The sequence below is a fragment of the Mirounga angustirostris genome, unplaced genomic scaffold (assembly GCF_029215605.1).
Source record: "Mirounga angustirostris isolate CCGP_5_RB_7025 unplaced genomic scaffold, mMirAng1.0.hap1 SCAF_4, whole genome shotgun sequence".
NCBI classification, from domain to species: Eukaryota; Metazoa; Chordata; class Mammalia; order Carnivora; family Phocidae; genus Mirounga; species Mirounga angustirostris.
In genome coordinates, this window is record NW_026991712.1 from 95,264,299 (window position 1) to 95,291,601 (window position 27,303).

The following is a 27,303-nucleotide window of genomic DNA, read 5'->3' on the forward strand; positions in this document are numbered from 1 at the left end:
ATACCACCTCACACCGGTCAGAATGGCTAAAATTAACAAGTCAAGAAATGACAGATGTTGGCAAGGATGTGGAGAAAGGGGAACCCTCCTACACTGTTGGTGGGAAAGCAAGCTGGTGCAGCCACTCTGGAAAACAGTATGGAGGTTCCTCAAAAAGTTGAAAATAGAGCTACCCTAGCAATTGCACTACTGGGTATTTACCCCAAAGATACAAATGTAGTGATCCGAAGGGGCACGTGCACCCCAATGTTTATAGCAGCAATGTCCACAATAGCCAAACTATGGAAAGAGCCTAGATGTCCATGTCTAGATGAATGGATAAAGAAGATGTGGTGTTTATGTGTACACACACACACACACACACACACACTGGAATATTATGTAGCCATCAAAAAATGAAATCTTGCATTTGCGACGACGTGGGTGGAACTAGAGGGTATTACGCTAAGCAAAATAAGTCAATTAGGGAAAGACAATTATCATATGATCTCACTGATATGAGGAATTTGAGAAACAAGACAGAGGATCATAGGGGAAGGGAGGGAAAAATAAAACAAGACGAAACCAGAGAAGGAGACAAATCATAGAGATTCTTAATCTTAGGAAACAAACTGAGGGTTGCTGGAGTGGAGGGGGGTGGTAGGGATGGGGTGGCTGGGTGATGGACATTGGGGAGGGTATGTGCTATGGTGAGCTCTGTGAATTGTGTAAGACTCATGAATCACAGCTGTATACCCCTGAAACAAATAATACATTATATGTTAAAAAAAAAAAAGATTAGATTCCTAAGATGGCATTTGCCCATAAGTACATCAGCTGTGAAACGAAACTGTGGGAAAAGATTTATTATTTGAGGTAGGACATACTTGGTTTTAAATTTCTATTCTGCCACTTACAGATGCCATTTACCTTGGGTAAGATATTTAACACCAATTGGATGGTATCTTATAAAACTTTTGTTTGTTTTCGTATGCAATTTGGGGAGTATGTCATAAATTAATTTGATGGAATCCTTAAATTTTTAGTAACTGGCTCTAGTGTGAAAGGAGGTGGCTCAGAATTATCTTAGAAGGACCTTCTTATGTTAGAGGTCTGAAGCTTATTTAGCAGAAACTGAAGTTTCAGCCCTAGTGATAGATGACAAATGAAAACGGCCCTTTACCTAATTTCTGTTTCTTATCCAAAAGCAATTTATGATCTATTTAGAATAGAATAGAAATCAGAAGATTGGTTCTCTTTATTTTGCAAGTAGAACTTTCGTTCTGAATAACTGACTTACTGCTTATGCCTGAATCTCTTATCAGCTCACCAGGTCAGAATACCCTGGAAGACCTGATAGTTTGAGTGCTGACACCCAAATCCAAAATCTAAGTGTGGCTACATTAAGAAGGTGGCCACTGTGGGTAAGTGTCCAATCATGAGATCTCGTCAAAACAGTGATGGTGTCTAACCCCTGTCAGGAGAATCCTACTTAATTCTGTTGGAGAGTGAATCCCAGATCCCTGTCATCCTGGTCCTCAGGCCTTGGGCTAACAGGAAAGATGTTTAACACTTATTACAGGTCAGAAACTGCTGGATCATCCCACATAACATTATCTTATTTAATCCTCATAAAATTTCCCTGTGAAGTACTTTGTGTTATCCCCATTCCTAATTCCTCAAACACCCAACTTTTTTTCCCACCTTCTCAGCTTCTATATATCCTATTCCCACCTGGAATGCTTTTATTTCTCCTCTTTGCCTCATAATCCCTACTTGTCCTTCAGAGCTCATCTAAGATGTTACAACCTCAAGGAAGCCCTCCTAACCCCCTAGCTCTGATTACCCATTGCACACTGTAGTCACACACTGTATCTCAATAAGCACAAGAAATTATGGGATTAGTCATGTAATATCTGCTGTGCATGCTGAAACATAAGCTCCATGAGGACAGGAGCTGTGTCTGTGTCATTTTCCTGTCTTATTTGTAGTGCCAGACATAGTTCCTTACCCATAAACATTCAGTACATAAAACGTCTGATTATGGCACACAAATGCCATCTATCAGGAATTGAATGCTTGTCTATTATAACTTCAGAACTTTAAACTGCACCAGACACAGAACCTAACAGGAAGTATTTCTAAATGAAATTGCCCAAGAAACTTCCTCAACTCTATTTCAGTTCTAAATTGGCTAATGATAAAAGTTACTCATTAATCTTAGGTACTGGCTAGAGTGTGGTTCGGAGAAAAGGAACTGAAAGTCTTCAAAAAGTCTTCCCAGTCTGTGTAGGTGAGCTTTTCAGAGATGTCCCATGTTTCTGACCAGCTAGTTTGAAAAAAATTGGTAGGACAGGCTCTAGGACTACACGTCCCATTAGGAAACTTTATGAAGTACAAAGGTAGATGCATCTGGTTTACCAGTATTTCTGACTTCCTGCTGAACTGAAAACTGCTTGTTTTGTGGAAAAGCAAAAACTCTGCAGCAAATATCGAAAATGAAGAGGCCCCGAACTTTTGAGGAGCAAACAGAATGCATCGTGGACACTTTACTTACAGACTTCTTAGGCACCACAATGCAGGTTGCTAACCGGGACCTACGTTGTGGAGACGAACCAGATTCAGGTAAGGCTCCTAGCCTGAGGTGGTGATTGCAGGTCAATAAGAGCATCTGAGTATGCTTTCTTATTTCCTCTTAAGTTTCAAAAAGGCAAACTAAGCTTCAGCAATACCTGAAAATCAGTAGTTTCCATAGAAGGGAAAGATAGTCTCAGTGAAAGGAGATCTTCTGACTATGGGGTTGACAGAATATTGAAGGTGTTCTTGGGAGAGAATGATGCCAAGATTGTTTAAAGTCTAGAGAACATTCTCCAATGCCCAGATGCCTGGGACTGGCCGTCCCTTCAAGTTCTGTAACAAATGTGAATGTGTTGCCTCCATCTTAGGAGAGTCTTGCTCTTTTGACGTGGCCATCATTGCTGGCCGCCTTCGGATGTTGGGTGACCAGTTCAATGGAGAATTGGAAGCTTCTGCCAAAAATGTCATTGCAGAAACCATTCAGGGACAGGTAAAGTTGCTGCTGTTTTTCTATTCCAGATGCTCTTTTCTTACCACTCTTATATGGCTATAACTAGAAATGTCCTGTGAAAGATTTGGGGGCTTATGTTCATCCAAGGAGACACAGCAATAATTCTCTGATTGCTAATTCTTCAGGAGTTAATCAAAGGCCCAAGTGGTATTGAGAGGTACTGGCAAGGGCTGGTCAACCTTCAAATTGTTCCCATTTGTTTTTCAGCAGAGCTGTGCTTATGTGACATAGAGCACATCTGTAGCACTTTGTTCTTGGTAAAGCACTTTATTCTTTTATGTACCTGTTTTAACATTGATCTGGCTGGGAGCGGGCATCTTCCCCTCACACCTCCCCAAAGTCCAGCAATGAAATTATGTACCAGAAAGGCAGGAAGTCCACAAGTATGCTGCAGTGAGGGCTAAGTACTTACAGCAGCCATCTAGGGCATAGCTGGCTTTTCATTAGAATGTTGATTACTGGCAGTGGCACTTGGATTCTGCCTTGGATGCAAAGACCATAGGCGACATTCTAGAAGATGTTGCTGATTAATATCAATAATGGCAGGTAATATGAACTCATCACTTAACAGGTGCCAAACAGTATTTATTACAAATACTTTGCACTTATTATCTCATTTAAACCTTCCACCACTCCCTGGGGTATTATAGGAACTGTTATTCACAGGGCAACCTCTCTTCCTGTGCACGGAACGCTGTGAGAGCAAACATCTAACCTCTTTGTTCACTGCAGTATTCACACAACCCAGAATAGTACCTCCTATACGGGAGACCCTCCATAAATATTTTCTGACTCGATATCCATTTAAGCAGATAGGGAAACTGAGGAAGAGGGAAACAAAAAATTAGGTTAGGTTACTCAGTTAGGATTTGAACCCAGACTGATTCCAGAACCACACTGTTCACCATTATGCTTTATTCTTCTTAACCAAATATAGCTTGGATGGTGCACCTATTCAGGCAGCACTGGACTTATTATTCCTAATAGCTTGCACTGAAACTTTCCTAGGTACCCGAGAGCTGAATTTACTTTTGTTTTTTAATTAAAAATAAAGTTTTTTGAAACTCCCAAATTCATAGGAAAGTTGCACATAATTAATTGTACAAAGAATTTCCCTCTTGAATCATCTGAGAGTAGGTAGCTGATATGATGTTCCATCATTCCCTAATACTTTCACATTTCCTTCAAACAAGGCCATTCTTTTATATAACCACATCAAAACTAGGAAATCAGCACTGACACATTATCATCTTGTCCTCAGATCCTGTTGAAGTTTTGCCAATTGTCATTTGTTGATGTCAAAAATGTATGACATTTTTGTTGTCATACAACAAAAAGATCCAGGCCAGAATCAGATCCTGCATTTAGTTGTCATGTCTCTTTAGTCTCCTTCAACCTGGCATTGTTCCTCAGTCTTTCCTTGATTTTTTGTGACCTTGATGCTCAAAGATTATGGGTTGGTTACTTTGTAGAATGTCCCTTAAGCTTGGGTTTGTTCCATGTTTCCTCATGAGTGGATTCAGGGTATGTACTTTTGGTAGGAAGGATTGCTGTGTTCTCATAGCACCTATTAAGTGGCACAAATTTTAATTTGTCACATTAGTGATGTTAACTTCAATCACTTAGGATGGTGTCTGCAAGTCTTCTCCACTGTAGTTAATATCTGTGGTTAACATAGTTAAGTGTTGTGGAGGGAGGTACTTTGAAACCATGTAAATATCCCATATCCCATCAACATTTCAATCTATTCATTTTTTTTATAGCAACACGGACTTATGAATTCCTACTTTATTCAAGGGTTATAATCTGTTACTATCATTATTTATTTGGATGCTCAAATTGTCCCAGTTTTGACCAGTGGGAGTCCTCTCCATCTGGGCTGTGTCTTTTTAGCATGTCCTTGTCATTCTGTGAGTACTTCCTTAATTTCTGACAGATCTCTCGTATTTTCCAAGCCCCAGCCTGAAATCAGCCATTCTCCAGAGAACTCTGGTATCTTTCAATGGAGAATGATATTTGGAAACCAAGATCTGGGTACACATGTGGATGCCCTCTTCAGCTTGTTTGGGTTCTTTAAAAAAATTTTTTAAAGATTTTATTTATTTGACAGAGAGAGAGACAGCCAGAGAGGGAACCCACAAGCAGGGGGAGCGGGAGACAGAGAAGCAGGCTTCCCTCTGAGCAGGGAGGCCCATGAGGGGCTCGATCCCAGGACCCTGGGATCATGACCTGAGCGGAAGGCAGACGCTTAACGGCGCCCCAGCTTGCTTGGGTTCTGACAACCTGCTCTGACTACCATGGGTCCCCCTACACTACACCACAGTAGATCTTGCTTGGCCCCACCTAATGACTTCTAGATCAATTTTGGGGGGAAGGGAAGAGGAAGAGGAAAAACAAATCTTTTTTTTTTTTTTTTACTTTAGAATTCCCCAGACTTCAGTCATTCAAGTAATACCTCTACAACTTGACCAGCTGTACTATTACATACTTAATATTTTTCTTTCAAATCATTTTGTTTTTCTTTCAACCATTGTGCTCATCCTAAGTAATAATATCTGAACTCATGGGTTTGATGGGCTACTTATGTTTTTCTCTATACCCATTACAGTAAATAACAAAGTAATAAAAGCTTGTCCATCTACTCCTTAAGATTACCCCAGATACAACCAGTGGTGCATTTGCCATTCTCTAGGAAACTCTTGCTTTACTGGACTCCTACACCTGCAGCCTCCTGTACCTTTTTATTGCTACTTCACTGATTTCCTGTGTCTCTCCCCAGGCAGGAGCTGTATTGCGGGACACAGTGAAATCTCTCAGCCAGGCCTGGTGTGCTCAGGATTCCAGCTTAGCTTACGAGAGAGCCTTTCTGGCAGTGTCAGTGAAGCTTCTTGAATATGTGGCCCGCATGGCTCCCGAAATGGCAAGACAGGTGGCTGTCCCCATGACAAACATGATCAATGGGAACAGTGCCATCCGGGAGTTTGTCCAGGGCCAGGGAGGTTGGGTGAGTACGTTGGGGCCCTGGCTTTGATAGGCATTTGCATTGCTTTTGTACTAATACCTGGGCCTCCCAATTCCTGATTCTTTCTGTAAGTTGGAAACCAAGTAGAAAAACAGGTCTTCCTACTTTGCTGAAAATGGCAGTTTGGGTTTTTTTTACCCCCAGTGGGAAGGGGAGCAGTCAGAAGCTCAGGCCTACGGGTGTTGGACTCCAGAGACATTTTGCCTAAAATTTTAATTGACTACTAACAGCGTAGAGCTAAATCCCACTGCCTATATATAATGGCCTATTAAGTATACTGGTGATAGAGTACTAGTCTCAGCCCAGCTTCAGAAATTCAGAATCATCCCCCTGTTGTCTAACAAAAAACAGTGTCATCTGCTGCAGCGATAACTCTAGGAGGCATTCTAAGCCCATGTCTTAGTAATCATTAGAACATCTGCTCTCACTGAGCATTCCTCTTCATTTCCAGCAGCAGCACAAGCCTCAGTAAGAGCTGCATTCCCTGGTGGTATCTGTAGATTATTTGTGCTTTCTTTAGGAAGCTCCCTTTAGGAAGACTATCCCTTTGACTCTAGGATATTCATTGTCCTTCCTAGGAAAATCTGGAGAGCTGAAAAAGAGGTGGCGCTGTTTCCCAGCCTGAACATCACTGCCACTTTGTTCTGGTGACTGATTGCTGGCCATTGACACAGACAGCCAAATCCAAAGCTACTTTCTTTTGGACACAAATGGACTTAGCTGAATAATTTCTTTTCCACTGATGGCTAAAGTTGGGAGCAGCCCTCGGAGGTCTACAGAGATTTTGTACCTTCTGTCTTTATGAGAGTTTGAAGGAGGTTCCATTTAAGCAAAGACCTCCAGATACAAAGTAATGGCTTGTTAGGAGTGGAATTTCCAGGCAACAGAGCAAGGCTTCACTGGACGTATTTTGGGAAAGGGAGCACACAGTAAACTATTTGTTCGGATTTAGCCCTGTCCTTTATTAAAGATCTTGTCTACTCTACAGTCTAAAGGACTTCAAGGGAGATCTTTGTTGGACTCTTGTTATTTTAAGTTGAGGATTTTCTTTTAAATTCCTATCCTAAGTTTTGTGTTAATTTCACCAAAGCAAAATTATTGTATGCATTTTTAGGCTGAAAGCAAAAAAAATGGCAGTTTCTTCATCTGCCCTGCTACTAGAAAGGCCAACAGAAGATAAAACAGTGCATTTTTACTGCCACAGGATGCAGGAAGTACTGGCCCACATCTAGGAGAGTGGGGCCACCCCACCTTAGATGAAACTAGCTGCATACCACAGTGTTTTTCAAACCAAAAAGTGGTTTACATACCACTTGTGGACCTTATATTTCCAGGCCCCCATCCCTAGAGATTCTGACTCTGTAGGGGGAGGCTGGGGCCGAGCATCCTACCTTTTTAACCAGTTGCACAGGGGTTTCTTATGTCCATATAGAACTTGAGAACCCTCACGTTAGAGCAGGGCTTGGCCAAATCCTGTCTGCTGCTTTTTTTGTCGATAGGTTTATTGGCGTGCAGCTACACTCACCTGTTTCCATCTTGTCCATGCCCGTATTAGCACCTCAATGGCGGAGTTGAGGAGTTACAGCAGACACCTAATGGCCCGTAAAATACATTTACTGTCTGGCCTTTACAGAAAAGCATGTAGACCCCTGCTTTAAAGCTAAATGAATGTTTCTCTCTGAATAATTTAAATTCTGTTGCAATCCTGATCATTCATACCAAACACAACGGTATGTAGGATAACTCTATTTTTTTTTAGAATTCAGTCTGAGAGTGTTTGTTAGTTCCTGCAGAGTCCACACTTTCTCTGGGACTTTGGCAAATCAAAAAGCTCTGGGACTCCTGGGTGGTCAGTCACTAGAGGGTATACATTTCCCTGGCCCCTACCGTAAGTGACTGGAAGTAAAGCCTATGGTATCTACGGCATGTGTATCTTGTAATAATCCTTCATACCTCATAGATTAGTAGGCACTCATCAAGTAGAGACTCTTACATTCATAAGCCCCAAGGCTAGACTACTTACCTGCTTGTCAAGAAGAAAAGCATTGCTGTATCTATTTTTGAAGAGAGGCATTAATGGTTTGGTTACAGTTTGGCTCAAGTGTAACCACATCCCCTCCCTTCAGCCAGCCAGCTATCTGTTTCCCCTAAATGCATAGAAATAAAGATGTAGCGCTGCTACTATATTTTCGCTTTTTAAGTTATGCTATTTCCTCTATTCATGGATAAATCACAATAGGTTAGTAATCCCAAATGAGATTTCATGTTTCTCTTAAATAGGAATTAGCTTTATTTGCTACCAAGTTTGAACAATGTATTCCTTTGTCCCTTACATTACTGTAAATTCAACATGGTGGATTTTTTTTTTTTAAGATTTTATTTATTTATTTGAGAGAGAGAGAGAGCACAAGATGGGGAGAGCGGGAGAGGGAGAAGCAGACTCCCCACTGAGCAGGGAGCCCGACGCGGGACTCAATCCCGGGACTCCAGGATCATGACCTGAGCCGAAGGCAGTCGCTTAACCAACTGAGCCACCCAGGCGCCCTCAACATGGTGGATTTTGTGGTATTTTACTTCTTAGGTGAAATCACTATTTTCACTTTGACCAATGCTGTTTTGTTCGTGAAATAAAATTATATCCATGTATTTGAACTAATTCTCAGTAAGTGCCATCTCAATTGAATGATAGAGAAACAACAGATTGGTGGTTTCCAGGGGCAGGGGATGGGAGGTGGGGGAAATAGGTGAAGGTGGGCAAAGAGTATAACCTTCCAGTTATAAGATGAAAAAGGTCTGGGCATGTAATATACAGCATGGTGACTATAGTTAACAATATCGTATCATATATTGAAAAGTTGCCGAAAGAGTGGATTTTTAAAGTTCTCACCACACACACACACACAAAACCACATTATTTATTTATTTTATTTATATATTTTTTTAAAATTTTATTTTTTCTAAATAATCTCTATACCCAACATGGGGCTTGAACTCACAACCCTGAGATCAAGAGTCACATGTTCCACCAACTGAGCCTGCCAGGCGCCCCAAAACACATTTTTTAGCTAGGCAAGGTGATAGATGTGTTAACTAACCTTACTGTGGCAATCATTTTAAAATATATACATATAGCAAATCATTACGTTGTATACCTTAAACTTATACAAAGTTATATGTCCGTTATATCTCAATAAGAGGACAAATAAAGTAAATGATAAATGTCAGAGGCCAGCAGCCTCCTCTTTGTCTTTTCTTTTCCCACTTAGCTAGAGAAGCTCCCTGTTTTATCCTATACTGCCAATGAAACATCAGAATATGAATCTGGCTCCAAATATATGGCAGTGTCTTAAGATCGAGGATATGGTGCCCCTGGAGGTTATGCTAAGTAAATGGGAAAAACATCTCTGGTTTGTGTTTGTTGCTAGGCCACCCTTTCCTAGGAGAGCTGAGTGGTGGGGTTGCAGAAAGAAAACACGGTAGCCCAGAGATTAAGAATACCTTCAGATTGTCTGATTTTAACAATTTAGTTTCACCATAGACTAATCATGTGACACCGGGCCAGTAATCCAATTCCTTTGTGCCTTAGTTTCCAGGTCTTAAAATAGAGATGATTTGGTTACTAATTCGTGGGATTGTGGCGAGGGATAAATGAAACAATACACTGTGTAAAGGGTTTAGCCCAGTTTCTGGAATATTTTAAGCACTGCACCATTAACAATTTGGGACTGCTGTGATTCGGTGTTCATAAAGTTCTACCTTGACTTTTTTTCTCTCCACTGACATGGTCTCTCACAAAGGCAAGCCAACCTTCTGGCTTTACCTCTCACCTTGATGTGGGTGATTCCCAAGTCTGGCTTATTTCCCAGCTTCCTAAATCCACATCCACAAGCTCTGATTCTTCATTTCTATGTACCGTTCTTATCCCTGTACATTCCCAGACTGCCATCCAGCTAGCACAAAACCTTAGTCATTTCTCCCTGTTCCCTCTTTCCAGTCTTGCACACACACAATTAGTCTTTCTCATTTATTCCTTCCTTTTGTCCTAATTCTCTGCCTGGACTTTTGGTAAAGCCTCTTAGTTAGGCTGTTAATTGATCATCCTGTTCCAGGCTTGCCCCATTCCAGTCCATCCGATATACTGCCACCAGATTGACCAAAGCTGTGGTTTCCTTGTCTATTCTTTTAATTCATTTCTAGATGTGGCAAAATTCATTTTGAAGTTTTACATAACTACTGAAGGAGATGATGAGACTTTCAAAAAATTTATCAGAAGGGGCCATTTCTTAAAAAAAAAAATATCGAGAAACATTGCTTTGCCTGCCATTTTCTTAAGATTTTCCAGTGGAACTTTTGAAGGTGATTGGATATGTTCCTTATCTTGATTGTGGTGATGGTTTCATGGCTGTGTACACATTTCAAACTTATCAAACCATGCACTTTGAAGTATGCAGTTTATTGTATGTCAATAGTATCTCAATAAAGTTGTATTAAAAAAAACCCAACCTTTACTAGTTTTCCGCTGCCCATCAAATAAAGCCTGACTTTTCACCCTGGTGTTCAAATTCCCCCAGGATCTGTCTCCAACTACCCTTTCTAGCCTTGATTATCAATCAGGACTCTACAGAACCAAGGCTCCAGGCAGACTGAGCCACTCACTAAGCCACCCAACTCCTACTGTTCTCTCTCTCTTTCATATTGCTTCTCCTCAGGCTCTTTGACATATTCAAGGCCTAACTTAAATGCTGCTTCCTCCATGAAGACTATCCAGATAACCCAAGCACAAAGTGATCTTTGCCTTCTCAAAATTTTGTGCGCATAACATTTATGGCCTTACCACGAATGGCCTTAGATTATAGTTATTTGTGTACTTACCTTCCTTACGAGTATAAAAGATCCTTGAATGAAGACAATTTGTTGCACACATCTGTAGCGCCCCCTCGTCCCCATTCTCTTGTATGTATATGGATCTCGTAAATATTCATTAAATGAATAAACAGACAATACTGAATAAACAGTCAGAAGAAAGATAAGACTTCATGTTTGATTATGTTTTGAACAAGATGCCAAGCCCCACCAAGAGTTAAAAAAAAAAGGTAAATTGCGTGATTTGGAAATTATCAGTTGACTTTTGCCCCCTGAGGATTGTGTTTCTGAAACCAAAGGTGGAGCATGATTCCCTGTGGAATGTGGGGTACTGACTACGAAGTTCACAGCAGGTGAACTAAAGAGCTTGATGAGGTCTCAGAATACTGTAGTGACCAGAAGCAATCATGACCAGAAGCTGGGGAGTGGACTTTCCTGCTGTGGGTGATGTAAAAACACCAGGAAAGCAACAAGCTTCAGTAGAGGCATTTTATAAGCTTCTTTTGTGTCCTTTTAGAGAGGGGGAACTGGATCTATTCTGGAGAGGAAGGAGGTCATCCCCCCCACCCACCCATGGTGGCCCTGCAGGATTGGACTCTGCGTCAGTGATGGCGGCCATGGCTCCGCTGCTGGGCAGCAGCCCTCAGGCAAGTGCTCTTTGCCAGGGTCCTGGATGTCCCTGTAGGGAAGGCCCATCTGTTCCTGGCACAGTGAAAGTGCCCGGCAGGAGACCCGGAGTCATTGCTGTCTTGAGCAAACAAGTCGGGGTGGATCTCTCACCAGCATCCAACCACATTATGTAGCGTCCTTTATCATGATAGGCTTATTTCAGGTGTGCTGAAGACCCTGGTAAGCACTGGGGGTTACCCAGATGCATATAGAAGACACTAGCATTGCCTTTGATAAACTTAAAACTCCAGGGGGCCGTTTGTGTGTTTTCTCTTGAATAAACTCTTTTAAACTCATGGGAGACAAGGAACATGTGAAGAAACAAAGAAAACTTCTATGGCTGAATATAAAGACTTCATTCCGAGAAGAGGCAGACTAAGAGAAGTTCATTGGTGAGATGGCGTCAGGGGCAGGGTTGTTGAAGAAAAGAGTGACCAAGCTTTACAGCTCTATTTTTGTCTTGACGAAAATTAGGGGAAAGGTGAGAAGTAGCAAAAGAGGTGGCAGTAGCAAGAGCAAGGCCTGTGAGTGATGTGGCTAGGTAATTTGGGTGGGGACACATGGCGAGGGGCTTGGTGGCAGGCGGAGGAAGCTGTAGACCATTGGGTCTTGAGCATTAAAGTGGAGTTTTACGAACATTCATCCAGCCTTGGTTCCTAGGAGATGCTAGCATGGATTAGAACGAAGAGCCCATTGCTGCAGCAATCCATGTGTGCAAAAGGGCATGGTGGTCAGCATGGGAATGGAAAAGGCTGCTTGAATCTACAGGACATTGAGGAGAAAGGACAGGTCGGCCTTGGTGACCCAGCGGATGCTCGCAAAGAACCGAGTGTCCCGCAGATAATGCTAGAGCCCCTATCAAATCAATGACCCTGGGAGGTAGAGAAAGGCAGGCATAGTGAAACTGAAGCTACGATTGGTCAGTGGCTTCCCCAGGGTAGAGCATGCCTGCTCAGAGAGAGAGAAGGATGTGCTGAGAAACCTGAGTGTATTTCCCGTTAGCTAATAATGTCCTAATAATCTTCCCTGATACTCCCTTCGGTTGAAGTGTTTTTTTGTCATCTAATTCCAGCCTCCGTGACACTGATGTTTCTCCTTACACTGGCACACTTCCCTCTTGCTGGTACAGGTGACCATGTGACGGGTCCTCCTCTCTGCTGTCCTCTTCCTTCTGACCACACAGCGGAGCCACAGGAGGCAGCAGTGAGATGGTCCTTCCTTGCTCTTCTTCAGGTGCTCATTCACTTTTACTTTCCACTAGAACTCACCCCTGAGGGTTCTGACCGAGCGCTCATGGAATTGTCGTGTTCACGCAGGGTGTGAGCCAGACTGGTTTCAATGTTTCACCACAAATTCGTAAATTCTTTTAGGTACTTGCCAGTCTCTGCTGTATAACATATTCCCCCCTCCCCAGCTCTTGATCTTCCCACAAGATATAAATGAGTCATCAGAATCTTTATCAAAAAGCACCATGCTCTTGTTGTCTGTAGACACCTATAAGTAAGTATCTATAGAAGGAAGTGTGAAAAATTAAGTAGCAGCTTAGATTTGTTAAAAATAAAACTGAAGTTTTTTGTTTTCTCCTTCAGTTTTGTTTTTTGCTCGCTTGAGTGGTCTTCTCAGGAAATGGTCTTTCAGCTAAGTGGGTTTTTGAGGTTTGGTTATTTCATGATGTTTCTGTCTCTTTTGGTTTTAGAATGGAACAGACTCCTAAGAATTGCTGTTTGCTTTTAAAAAAAAATCTGCAGTTATGCTAAGACACTATTTTTAGATTCTTATATTGGGGTAAAAGGACTACAGAGGGCATCTCAGCGAGTTTCTCTTTACCTCATATCTGTCTCTATCTTAGCTCTCCCTAAGAAGAGACTGAAGTTAAAGATTGTTCTGAAATATGAGCTTGAGAAAAAGAGCTTTAAATCTTATTTGATTGGGTCTCTTTTTGTTTATTAATTAATAAAGTTCTGGTTTGGTTGGAAGTGATTACATTCCTAAGGGGACAGAGAGTTTATGAAATTCTCTCTCTTGTTAAAATACAGAAAATCATTTTCCTTTTCAGTTTATGCTTTGCTACTCTGCAAATGAGCAAGTTATTTGGAATGTTTTATTTTAATTAGTAATTACATCTATGTCTTAGTCTTGAGATGCTTTATTAACTGGTTAAGGGTCCTTTTCACTATATTCTGACTTGTTTGCTACTGCATCCCCAGCCCTAACATAGTGCTTAGCATTTAGTTGGTACTCAATAAATTTGTTGAACAAATTGATGGATTTTTATTCCTTTTTTCTAACTTAAAAAAATGGCATAAGAATTTTAAAAGACTTTTAAAAAGCACCTTGATCCCAGCACTTACACAATTGATCCTTTCCTGCATCACTTAGTCTTCATCTAACCTTGTATATACTTTTACAGGGTTTGAGTTATTGTGAACTTTAGATTTTGTGCTTTTAAAGGCTTCCCCCCATATTTTATATGCCTTAAAATAGCCAAATTAAACATTGCTTTAGTTAGTGCTACAAAAAAATTCCCCTTTAATGCTAAATGGGGCTAATTGGAGAAATCCTATCCCATTCTCAACAAATATTGTTGAAGAACTCTGCTTCATTTTAATTTATTGTGTGGCTCGGGATTGAAATTCTTTATTGGCTTCACCTGCCTATAAGCAGAATCCCTCAGAGACCGTTCCTTTCCTGTTGTGAGGCTCAATAGAGTGGAGGCGGCTTCATAGTGTTTGGAGTCATGATTTCCCAAAGGGAGTTTGAATAATGCAAAACAGAAAGGATTGCTAATATCTTAAATAGAGGAAGTTCTAATGGCACATTTCCCAGTTTTCTTCAGGATTATTTCAGACTAATTTTGTTAACAATTATTTATGGAATTTCTGTCCTCAAGCAGAGATGATATGCTGATTTGGGGCTGCGCTCACTCTGGATGAGACAGTCTTAAGTAGGTTTGTACCCACTGAGGAGAGGATTTATTCAAGCTGAGATGTGGAAGCTTTATCTAGAACAGCCAGCCTGTCAAACAGGGCCAAAATGCCACACGCACAGCATGGCTTCCTGAAACGATGGCCTTTTCCAAGGCACCAGTTGGGAGAGTAGAAATGTCTTCTCTAGACAGGGTTCATGCTTTGCACCCTGAAAGTTATACTGTTGCCAGCAAGGTGGTTGATGTTACTCTTTTTCTGTTCCTTATAGTTAACTAGCATTGCATACAGGGGGCGTTGTGCCAGTTTCCTGGTCAGGTGCTCCTCATGGGGGCCACTGTGCTCCTGGATCCCATATAGACCAACACTCAGTCCTGAAATCAACAACACTTCCCTTAACCGAGGTCAGCACTTCCCCAGCCCTGGGGGAGACACAGACTGTCAGAAGCAGCTGACTTTGCTTCATCCAAAAGAGAGTTTGTTTGAGGTCTATATGGCAGACTTAAAACTTCTGAATAAAAATGCCTTCTCTGATGAACAGAAATTTGCCACCGATCACATGGACAAGACACTTTTGGGGAGAATAGTACAGGCAGAAGATGTCTTAACTCCAAACAGTGAAGTTTGGAGCCTCCCTTTCTGACCCTGACTGAACTTGGCTGAGTTCGTTTGGGACATGAGGAAACAGAAGGTGTCAACAGGGCCTTTGTGTTCACTGAGGCAATGGGGAGAGGCAGACCCCATCCATGAGACCTGGCATTCTGCCTTTTCCCCAGGAAACCGGAAAAAAGTGAATCTTGCTTAAAAATGATGGAGTGGAATGAGAGACTATGGACTCTGAGAAACAAACAGGGTTTTAGAGGGAAAGGGGGGGTGGGATTGGTTAGCCCGGTGATGGGTATTGAGGAGGGCACGTACTGCATGGAGCACTGGGTGTTATACGAAAACAGTGGATCGTGATCACCACATCAAAAACTGATGATGTATTGTATGGTGACTAACAGAAAATAATAAAATTAAAAAAAAAAAAGATGATGGAGTGGAACAGTCTCGGAGCTAAGCAGACCATGTATGATGCTCTGGTTAGCCTCTTGTTGGTTACAACTTGAGTTGTAACCAGGTTCCTTCCTTGAGAAGGAAGGCACTAGGGCCCTGGAGTGATGATGGCTTTGTTGTGTGACCACAGAGGCTGGTTGCGTACTAATTTCCTCTAGGGCTTGTGATGAAGTCAGTTAACCACAGCCTTCAACATGCTCTGCTCCAGCAACAGCAGCGGCTTCTTGGTGGTATCTCGGCCATGACATACATTTGACATGCCCTCCTGTAACCCGCTGGTAGACGGTTTCTCTTGTCCTGCAGCATGGACCAAAGGGAAATTCTGCACAAGTTCCTGGAGGAGGCCCAAAACAAGAAAACTAACAAAGAGTTTGCTGATGAATTTCTGGTGAGTCCTACATGTGACACTCTCAGGGGAGTTACACAGACTGTTTGACGAGGATGGTCCAACTCTCCTAGACCAAATTGCTCTTGGGATAAAAAGTGAATATCAGACCGTGCAGGGGAGGAAGGGAGAAAGGCAACCTACAAGTTTGACTTTTCTGAGTGGCTTGTGTGTTTTATATTCTCTCCAAAATACTGTTTTAAATATTGTGTTTGCTAGTTCTTGGAGTTTGACTGGGATTCCCATGGAAGGCCTGCTTGATTCCAGGTGTATAAATACCCACATTAATTGAACATCGGGAGTTCCTAGGTATCTGAGTTGTGGTTTAGGCTTCAAATGACTACTTTCAATTAATATTAAGAGGAAAGAAACTAAGATTAATTTTTCATGGAACATTATGTGTTAGCCTCCCCATGGAATTCCACTTGGATGACAAGGGCTCTTGAGCACCAAAACTACCTGCTGCCATTTTTCTTTATTTCTTCTTTTCCTTTTCTTATGTATTTTCTTAAGAAGAAAAATGAGAACATGTGTTTTTGCAATAACAGGGTTTCCTTAAGCTTCTTTTGCTTGGAGGGGTGGAATGACTGGGACGGAGAGTAGAGACAAGTGAGGGGCATAGAGCCTAGGGCCGACAAGATCTGATCATCCAGATCAGTTTTCTTCAGGATTGGAACTTCTGTCCTCAAGCAGTGGGAGTGGGGGTGATCTCCTCTAAGGGGACTGTGGTGACTGATGTGTCAGCAGCTGGGTGGGCCTCATTTGTCTAAACCTAGCACATCAGAGGACATGGGATATCTGATAATACCTATTATGTGTTTTGGAATACTTCCAGCTAGTGTTTCAGGGCTATAAAAACTTGAAGCCTTGGTTTTTCAGCTGCAAAGAAGTGGGAAAAACAAGAGAATTGAAGCAAAAAACCTGAAATCAAATCATGATTCTCTTGTCAACCGAGCTATCAACTCTTTGACATGTTCCTTGATTTCCCCAAGTCTTTGTTTACTAACTTCCAAAATGGGGATGATAATTCATGTCCTAGCGACCCTCACGGGTTGTTGTGACGATCAAATATCAATAATAATTAAATGTGCTCATTCATTCAGTAATATTTATTGAGCACCTCCTGTGTACCAGGTTTAGTTCCAGGCCCTGAGGATACAGCCATGAACAAGGCAACACCTCTGTGCTCACGGACCTAACATTCTGGTACCAGACAGTAGATGTGAAAACGCTCTGTCAAGTCTTGAGTGATTAGATGTTATGACTGAGGGATTATATGTTGTGATAGAGGCCCCTATATCAACTCAACTGTGGAATGGTGAAAAATGTGCTCTCATCCCCACTGGCCAGGCAGGGAGTCCCTCTGAGTAGAGCTACCAGGGAGGGAGGCAAGGGGAAAGTCCTGCTTATGTGTCTGTTTAGACACGTGCCTGCCCCTGGGCTATAACTCCTGAGTCACCCAACACACAGAGGCAAAAAGTGACCTGAGGGGCTAGTGCCAACCTCTATCTTATTTTGGTTGTATTTTTAAAAATAAAATAAAAATAAAAATAAGGACTACATCCTTAATATTGTACTTTTCTTACCTCAGTCATTATAATCTCCCACCAAATTATGGCAGTCACCTCACCTCCTGTTTTCCCTGCCTCTAGCCTTGCCCCACCTTCAATCAATTTTCCATTCAATACTAATAATACAAACCTGGTCAGTTTCCCCTGTTTAAAAACATTTTTTTCAGCTGCTTAAAATTGTGAAATATAATACATAGTTAGAAAATTACAGACAACATGTATAATTATAAAGCCACCACTGCTGAGGTCAAGGACTAGAACACTCTCGGACTCCGGAAGACCTCTATATATTGCTTCTCCAGCAGGTCCCTCACCCCCACTCCCATCCCCACCCCCACTGTGTCCCCCCTGCCCTGCCCAAGGAATAATCACTATCCTGACTTTTATATTAATCACTTCCTTGCTTTTTTAGCTCTTGGTTTTAAGGACCTTGTTTTTGGGTGGTGATTAAGTGGAACCTCACTGTTCACTGACTCATGTCCTCCAGTGGAAAAACAGAGTCTTGCCCTCAGCCCCACCTAAAGGTTCAGCTGAGATACCAGAGACATTCATTTTGGGGGAGTTGGGTCGTGGTGAACAGGGCCAGGTTGCTTGCTTGGACAAGGTCAATAGTGCCACTAACCTCAAGGGCTTTCCATATGGTCCTGTCCCCCATCCCACCTTAAGCCCTTTAATGTATTCTCCCAGGATTTGATGTTTTTGAGGTTGGAGGACTAATTTTGTGACACGAGGCCACTGCTAGCCTAAATGGTGGTGCCTTTGTGGGAATTACAGAAAGTCGTCTCTGGTTCCAGGGAGACAATCTGTGTACGCTGCCCCCTGCCAGGTCAGAGGCTTGGATTTCCGTCCCCACCCCCAGCCCCTTGGCTGTGTATCTGTGCACAGAGCACATGGCCCTGCTATGCCAGCTAAAGCCAATACCATGCAGCGTAGGACTTTTCCTGCGCCAACACTAAATTCAATCACCTTTCTGTAGCGGAAACTGCCACAAAACTAGTGGAAGTTTAGTTCCACTCAACGTGGCTCTTAGTGTAGTGGAAACTGCCACGACCATAAGCTTTTCATGCATTCATTCACATGTTTACTGAACGCTTACTATGTGCAAAGCATTGTGCTAGAGGCTGCAATATGCAATTGCAATGCTTTGGTGGAGCTTATCTCCTAAGACATCAGAGGATGTCATAATGAGGGAGACATTAAACAGCTAATTACACTAGTAAATATTGAATTGTGATAGTCTTGGTGGGGTGCATATTCATTATCTTATTTATTACTCATTAAAAAAAAACCAAACAAACCCATGAGGTAGTTATGATCTGTGACTTACAGATGAGAAAACTGAGGCTCTCAGAAGTTAAGTAATTGGCCTAAGCTTCACGCCAGCGTTCAGCCACAGATATGAAGTTTAACCTGGATCTGTCATTTCAGAGCCTGTGAATTGAATCCTTATGCAGTAGTGTCTTGCTTCAGCCAATAACACCAAGTTCCCCAAAGGGCCTAGCCTGAGCCTAAGTCCCCAGTTAGTAGAGTTTCTTTCTTTCTTTTTAAGAGAGAGAGAGAGAGAGAGTACGAGTGAGGGGGGAAGGGGCAGAGAGAGAAGGAGAGAGAGAGAATCTCAAGCAGACTCCCCTCTCAGCACAGAGCCTGACGCGGGGCTCAATCTCATGACCCTGAAATCATGACCTGAGCCGAAATCAAGAGTCGGACGCTTAATTGACAGAGCCATCCAGGCGCCCCATATTGTTGTTATTCTTATGAAACAATATTATTGCAAGTTAAAAGAAAATAAATTCACCATAGTACCAATATCCCAACAAATACAGTCTTTTTGGTGTGGAAATTCTAGTTCTTGTCCATTTATATACTGCCTTTTACATGGTTATAATGATAGTGTAGATACAATTTTGTATTCTCATATTTTCACTTAACATTATACCCAAATTATCATGTTAATTAAAATCTGTATTTATGGCCTTTGATGCAGCATTGTATAATGAAAGAATAATACTCATAATAATAGCTAATACTTTCATATTTCTTATAGAAACTGTTCTAAACACTTTTATGTATCAAGTCATTTAATCCATTGAAGAAGGTACTGTACATTTTATAGATGAGGAAACTGAGACGGGGTTAATTGACTTGCTCAAGGTCAGAGAGCTAGTAAGCGGTGGAACAGAGATTTAAGTTCAAGTAGTCTTGCTTTACCATCTATATTTATAACAACTTTGGTGTCATATAAACTTGAGTTTGAATTTAGTTTCTGCCTATCATTAGCTCTGTGACCTTGAACAAAGTCATTAAAAAGTGGGAATAAATAAATATTCACATTGCAGAATTGCTGTGAGGAAAATGGAATAAATACATAAAATGTCTGACGTGTGGTAGACATCCAAGTAATTTGATTTTTTCTTTTCTTGGACATTTAGATTATTTCCAATTTTCCATGATTATTAATAGCATGCAATAAATGTGTTTGTCCACATGGTTTTCCTCTTCTTTTGAATTATATCCTGGGGCTAGATCCCCAAAAGTATCATTATCAGGTCCAAAAGTCTTAGCATCTAATTGGCTAAGTATTGCCAAATGTGTTTTTCAAAGAGCTTTTCCAACTTGCAGAATCTGAATTTATCACCTTCTCTACCATCTTGCTAACTCTTAATAACTATACAAGAAAATAAATAAATCTTTTTGACTGCTTACCATATGTTAGGCAGTAAGTGGTTTACCATATATGATCTTAATCACAACAACCCCAAGAGGAAAGCATTATCTTCATTTAACCCATGAAATGGCAAGGCCAGGATTTGAAACTGGTCTGATTAAAAGCCCTTAACCTCTACACTGCATCATAACATGCTGCCCACCCCCGCCCCCCGCCATTTAGTGTAAAATAGTACTTTGTTATGTTAATTTTATTTATTTGATTTTAGAGCCTCAAAAATTTTCCTGATTCTTTTTTCTTTCTTTTTTTTTTTAAATCAAAGTATAGCTGATGCATAGTTTTACATTTAGGTGCACAACATAGAGATTCCACAACTCTATACTCCATGGTTATTTTCTACCTGCATTTTCTCATTTTAAATTTTCTGTTCGTCTACTTTCAACAATAATTAAGCCATGGAACCGTGTTCCAGACTCTATGCTCGAGGGCTTCACAAACAGAGCCTTATTTACTTCCCAAAGAATCCCTTACAATGGCTAACAAAGTCCTGCATGGACCAGCCCTCGAGTGCTTCTCCAGCTTCCCACAGGATGTTGAGTTTCTTGTCTTTGTCATGCTGCTTCTGTCACACGGCCTTTGCACACCCGTTGTTCCCTTTCTTTGAATATTCCCTCGTACTCCTCTTTACCTAGTTAACACTTCGTAATTCATATCTCAATTTGGTGGTCATTTCCTCAGAGAAGCCTTCCTTGACCTCCCCAAAATACATCAAATCTCCTATTATACATTCTCATTAGCACCAGCTGTAGTTTCTTTTTACGTCTCTTTTTTGGTCCCAGCCTTATTAAGGTTTCCATAGCATTTATCATGGTTCCAGTTTTTCTTCTGTCTGCGTGATTATTGGTTAATGTCTGCTCTCCCATCGGTCGGAAGCTCCACAAAGACAAGGCTCACATTTAGTTCTGCTCATCTTGGTATTTGTAGCCACTAGCACGCATTTGGCGAGTGGAGTCATAGACACTGAGGGACAACTTGCCTGAGGTCATGCAGTTCATTAAATGGGGGAACTTGGATTTGAAAGAGAGCTATCTAACTGTTAAGCCTGTGCTCTTAGCCCTCCTTCGGATCCCTGACTCTATTGCCCCCAATTTATACATTGGTCTGAACATTTTATTTTTTTTATTTTTATTTATTTATTTTTTAAAGATTTTATTTATTTATTTGACAGAGAAAGACACAGTGAGAGAGGGAACACAAGCAGGGGGAGTGGGAGAGGGAGAAGCAGACTCCCTGCCGAGCAGGGAGCCCGATGCGGGACTCGATCCAGGGACTCCAGGATCATGACCTGAGCCGAAGGCAGTCGCTTAACCAACTGAGCCACCCAGGCGCCCCTGGTCTGAACATTTTAAACTTAAAAAAAATTGTAGAATATAACATATACACAGAAAAGTGCTTTAAACACACATGAGGGGCGCCTGGGTGGCTCAGTCGGTTAAGCATTTGACTCTTGATCTCAGCTCAGGTCTTGATCTCAAGGTGGTGAGTTCAAGCCCCAATCTGGGCTCCACTCTGCATGTGGAGCCTACAAATAAAGAAACAAAGAAATAAAGAAATGAATAAAATACACATGGGGCGCCTGGGTGGCTCAGTCAGTTAAGCGTCTGCCTTCTGCTCAGGTCATGATCCCAGGATGTTGGGATCGAGCCCCGCATCAGGCTCCCTGCTCGGCGGGGAGCCTGCTTCTCCCTCTCCCTCTGCCCCTCCCCCAGCTCATGCTCATGCTCTCTCTCTCTCTCTATCTCAAATAAATAAATAAAATCTTTTTAAAAATAAAATAAACACACATATGCAATTTAACAACAAAGTGATAAAGCACCCATAGACACACTGCTCAGATCGAGAAACAGAACATTGCCTACACCTTGGAAATCCCTTGGGTGTCCTTCTGGATCACAACTGCCCCCAACCCCCACCAGATTAGAGGTAAATGCTGCCCTGAAATGGTTATGATTTTTATTTATTTTTTATCCCCTTCACCTATTTTGCTCATCCTCCCATCCCCTCCCCTCTGGCAACCACTAGTTGTTTTTGCTTTTTTTTAATATTTATGAGTCTGTTTCTTTTTTCACGTTATTCGTTTGTTTTGTCTTTTAAGATTCCACATATAAATGAAATCATATGATATTTGCCTTTCTCTGTGAATTTTTTTGTTTTTCTGCATAGCTTTAAGACCTATATATATATCACTGAACAGTAGAGATTAATTTTACCTGTTTTGTAACTCCATGTAATGCAATCATGTTATGTATTTGTGTGTGTGTGTGTGTGTGTGTTTAATGTCTTCTTTCTTTCACTCTACATTATGTTTATAAAATCCACCTGTTTTGTTACATGTAGCCAGGTCTTGATTTTTTTCTAATCATGTTTATGAATTCCATCAGGGTTGAATATATGCAATTACTGTAGAGTTGTGATCACAGAGGGCACTGAGCAAGGTCACGTAGTCACCTAGGATTGTATTAACTATTTTGGATCACCACAGTCCAGTGTCTTAGCTTTAGTTTTGCTAGTCTAAAAATTCAATTTTGTCAGTATGCCCAGAGTTGATCAGGACTAGGCAAACACACGTAAGAAATTCACCAGAAACAAGAATGCCAATTTATTAATTTTTCAGGGAGAAAAATCACTGTCAGAGTAGAAGCTTGCATTGACTGATAGCATGTTCTATGGTTTGGAGAAAAACTTGTATGAGAAGCCAACTATAATCAGAAAGTTGTCCGATGAGCATAGTGATTTTGGTGGCCTCAACTGTGATGGTATGGTCTCCACCTCCTTGTCTGAACCCTCAAGCTGGGGGCCACTACTATTTCCTGGCCAGCACTAGGGACACAGTGACAGTGCTGGATGTCTTATCTTCTAGGCTCAATGAGGACCATCTGCTTCCCTCAGTGCATCCTTGATCAGATAGATTACAATTTGCAGAGGAATAGGTATTCCCTTTGGCCAATTACTGCACCTGATTGTGGTTTTATGACATGTACATTTCAGCTATTGTATGAAATATGGGTCGAGACTTGGTTATGTATATCACATGCTGGTCGATTTTGTTTAAAACTCCTTTGATATACTTTTCTACATTGGAGGCAGTTGAAGCGTCTTCATTTAGAAAACATGTGTAAGGGGCGCCTGGGTGGCTCAGTCAGTTAAGCATCTGCCTTCAGCTCAGGTCATGATCCCAGGGTCCTGAGATTGAGTCCTGTGTTGGGCTCCCAGCTCAGCGGGGAGCCTGCTTCTCCCTCTGCCTGCCATTCCCCCTGCTTGTGCTTTCTCTCTCTGTCAAATAAATAAATAAAATCTTAAAAAAAAATAAGGAAAGCATGTGTAAAAGTATGAATTGTGTATAAAAAGTGAAAGCTTAGCAAATGTCAAGAATTGTGCTAAATATACACATATGAGCTCACTGGATGTCTGTATGTATTTGTACAAAGACTGGATGGGAATATGGAAATATGAACACGGCTTCATGTCAATAGGGTAATTTGATTATGGTGTATCTTCTTCCTTCTAAAAAACGTTTTGGAGTGAAGAAATTGCAAATAGAAGTACAAATAACAAAAATACCAACAACAACATTTAACCTATCAGATGGCCCTATACTTAAAACATTATAATTCTAATGTCAGTCAGAGTTCAGAAATATGCAGTTTCATACATTGCTGTTGTAACCTTTCTAAAGGCAAAATTTGTATACCATTTCTGATATATTTATATGATAATATGAATCAAAAGCCTTTACAGTGGGCAAATTCTTTGGCCACTCCTAAGAATTTATCTAAAGAAAATAATGAAAGATGTTTGCATAGGTTTTGGCTACCTATAATAATATTGTTTAGAACTATCGTTTAGGAAGATTGAAGCACCTTAAATGTGCAATAATATGAAGGAATAGGCTAAGTAATTTATGTTGCACCCCATACAATGGAATACTCTGCCATCACTAAAAATGTAGAACGCAAATTCATAAGTAAAAAGAGCAAGTTGCAAATCCCTATATACAGTGTGATCCCATCTTTATTACATACATAGATAAACGATTGGAATGTAATATAAAATATTAAGAATGGTTAACTCTGGGTAATATGGGATTATAGGTAATTTTAATAATTTTGTTTTGCTTCTCAGTATTCTAAAATTTCTTCAATGAATATGCATAACTTTTTTATTTAAGAAATCTATATTTAAAATTTTCCTTTTGTGTTGTTTGATTCCATCTAAACAAGAAAAAGCAAAAAGAGAAACGGGGGGGGTGATTTTTATGTTTCTTGGGGATGAGGTATTTTTGTAGAAAAAGTAAACACTGTGTTTATCAAATACAAAGATATATTTATTAAATATGGAGGAATCAGTGAGCCCTAATAGAAAGACTACCCAGTCCTGAAGGCCACGGTAATGTTGGTTCATAATACACTAGAAGTCAGACTGGTACCATAGCAACTTCTGGAGACTTACCACAGACAGACCAGAGAAGGCGAGGTATATTTTAGTTCCACAGAGAAGATCTAGATGTCTCCTAGCTCTATATTTTTTTACAGTAACAATACTAACAGGGCAGTCATGAACACAGTACATCTTGCATAGCTAGTGCACAAACATCTGTCCAATTGAAATGACTCATTTATGCAAAACAGCCTATCACTTGAACATACTTATCAACATTTCTTGACTTTTGTGCACACGAAGGTGAAGTTTTTTGGCTACTACCACCAGAATAAATATATTGCATCATTTCTAAAGCGAATTCCTCTCAACTCCATCCCCAGCCTCTCACTAGGGACTGTCCAGTCCCATATTTTCAGTTATTCACAGGATTAAAAAAAAAACGACATGTCTTGTCATAGCCTCACGTTGTAAGTATCTAAAAAGTTGAACTTCCTGGGCAGCTCAGTTGGTTAAGCATCTGCCTTCGGCTCAGGTCATGATCCCAGGGTCCTGGGATCAAGTCCTGCATCGGGCTCCCTGCTCTGTGGGGAGCCTGCTTCTCCCTCTCCTCCCCACTTGTGCTCTCTCTCTCACTATCTCTGTCTCTCTCTCTCAAATAAATAAAATCTAAAAAAAAAAAAAAAATTAACAACAAAAAAAATAAAAAGTTGAACTTCTTGGTTTACTCACCCCACTTTGGCTATTGCTTACCCACCTACTCACTTACCTGACTAGTGGATTGCAACCCAGTCCTCATGTGTTTGGCTGGCTAGTTGGAGCTAGATTGAAGGCTTGGAATAGATCATACTGACTTACAGTTGTAGGCATTGAAGAACTACCTTGAGAAGCTCTGGAAACAGCCAACCTGATCCCCCTCTCTCATCTAGCACAGGGGGGCCATATTTGCTTTCTCCCACTCCAAAATGTAACTTATGCTAGGTCTTCCGTATAATGATGTAGTTCTCCAAGGCAAAGATATTATGGTCTTGGGCTTTCTTTTTCTTCGTGTCCTCTTTTAGGAGTGACCTTAATCCATTAGTATTGAGCTTACTAGTCAATGAAAAGAACATGCTAATGACTCTGTCCTGATTTCTGTTCTTACGGCCAGAACTTCAGTTTTCCTGTCTTGAAAGGAAAAGGGTAGTATAGACCATAAACCAAATGCGTGTACTATTAGCTTATCAAGCATATACCGAATCTGGTTTGTCATACGTTCCAACTGATCAGGGCCCAGGACGGGATGCTGGCCCCTCAGCAACTTTGCCCCATTTCTCTCGTTTGTGCCACCTCTAGTGAACGCACATCCCTGCACCTTGTGCTTGGAAGAGAAATACCTCCCCACTCTCACCTATCCTTTCTCCCTCAACCCCAACTCACCCCCATGGCTGTGCTTTCTCTTTTATGCGCTTTTGCTGTCTACTCTCAAAGCTCCTCCTTTTCTGGTGAGGTGTATCCATTCTTCTGTCCTAATTCTGCTGTTTTGTTCTCTCTTGGGGTGTTGGAGCCTGTGGGTCTGGTAAGGAGAGAAGGGGAATAAAAAAAAGGACTTCACAGTGATCTGAGCTCAAGTAAGATATCTAAAAACAAAACGAAAAAAACAAACCTTTCACACTTTCCAAAGGAACAATTCCATAGGCATTTCCTATGTGATGTTTTGTTAAAAGTGCGTCTCCCTGTGTCATTCAGCAGGATGACTCCAGGGGGAACGAGTAGGGGAGAAAAAGCCATCCTGTCCTATCGTTGAAGGGGGCAGTCAAGGTGGCTGAAGAAACACAAGTTTACAAGTACACGTGCGCATGCTTACACACACACACACACACACACACACACACTCTTTATCTGCGACATTTTACCAAATTAATAGAGGCATATCTTCCAAACAGGGCTTTTTGCCTCTAGCATTCTCCCTAGAAAGCATTCCACAAGTAAGCAAAGCAAAACAAACAAGTAGAAACAGTGTAACAAGGAGTATGCAGCAGGGTCGGTTCTGGAAATTTCTAAGAGGAACAGTTCTAGGACTTGAATATTTTCAGCAGCCCTGGAATGAATGGCAACCTAAAAGTGATCATTCCAAAGATGCATAAGAGCAGAGACAGCTGAAATATCAGTGTAACTTGAGTGGAAATCTTTTATAGTCTCCCATGTGCCTCTGGCACGTCCTTAGTTAAATTCCCAAACTAGCCCACTGGCATCCATCTTGTTGTGAAAACATACTGTATTGTTATCAGTTCAGCATCTCTCCCCCTAAATCTAATCCTGAAAATCCACAGGAATTCAAACCATGGTAAGAAACTAGAATTTAAGAAATGACTGTATACCTGCTTTGTAATAGGTCGCCTGTGTCTGATCTACCTCTAGAAACAGAAAAAATGGTCATTAGAACAACACATGCTGGTATTTATGGTCCAGCAGCTAAGCAGGCACTGGTTGGCTGTCCCATTTGTCATCCTCAGTTGGAAAAGGCTTACATTCCTATATTCTGAGGTGGTATAATAATTTAGTGATTATGTATTATTTGGAAAGTATCATTTTAATTAGCTTCTAGATATTTGGAATTCTTTGTGTTATGAATTCCCAGCTAACAAACATCTCATGACCCCAA

The 27,303-nt window shown here is 41.1% G+C and overlaps 2 protein-coding genes across 3 annotated transcripts in view; both read left to right on the plus strand.

Moving 5' to 3' along the window:
* Positions 1–684: 684 nt before the first annotated feature.
* Positions 685–14,646, plus strand: BCL2L15 (BCL2 like 15). 2 transcript variants are annotated; one of them, XM_045896916.3, is made up of 5 exons: positions 685–1,403; positions 2,452–2,604; positions 2,925–3,046; positions 5,847–6,071; positions 6,668–14,646. In XM_045896916.3, exons 2-5 carry the CDS (start codon positions 2,478–2,480, stop codon positions 6,683–6,685), a joined length of 492 nt encoding a protein of 163 aa, XP_045752872.1. In that variant the 5' UTR covers positions 685–1,403; positions 2,452–2,477; the 3' UTR covers positions 6,686–14,646. The 2 variants fall into 2 exon arrangements, with proteins under 2 accessions (XP_045752872.1, XP_045752870.1); XM_045896914.3 differs by having other exon boundaries at positions 685–2,604.
* An 821-nt stretch (positions 14,647–15,467) lies between these two features.
* PTPN22 (protein tyrosine phosphatase non-receptor type 22) overlaps positions 15,468–27,303 on the plus strand; it is a 58,344-nt gene continuing 46,508 nt past the window's right edge. Inside the window, exon 1 of the mRNA XM_064588612.1 lies at positions 15,468–15,989. Coding sequence (XP_064444682.1) covers positions 15,906–15,989 — 84 coding nt within the window. The 5' untranslated portion in view covers positions 15,468–15,905. The remainder of the gene's footprint in view (positions 15,990–27,303) is intronic.

Coding starts and splice junctions, on each gene's coding strand:
- BCL2L15 (XM_045896914.3), top strand. CDS start 2,478: ATGAAGAGGCCCCGAACTTTTGAGGAGCAAACAGAATGCATCGTGGAC. Junction 2,605..2,924: donor TGGAGACGAACCAGATTCAG/GTAAGGCTCCTA, acceptor CCTCCATCTTAG/GAGAGTCTTGCTCTTTTGAC. Junction 3,047..5,846: donor CAGAAACCATTCAGGGACAG/GTAAAGTTGCTG, acceptor GTCTCTCCCCAG/GCAGGAGCTGTATTGCGGGA.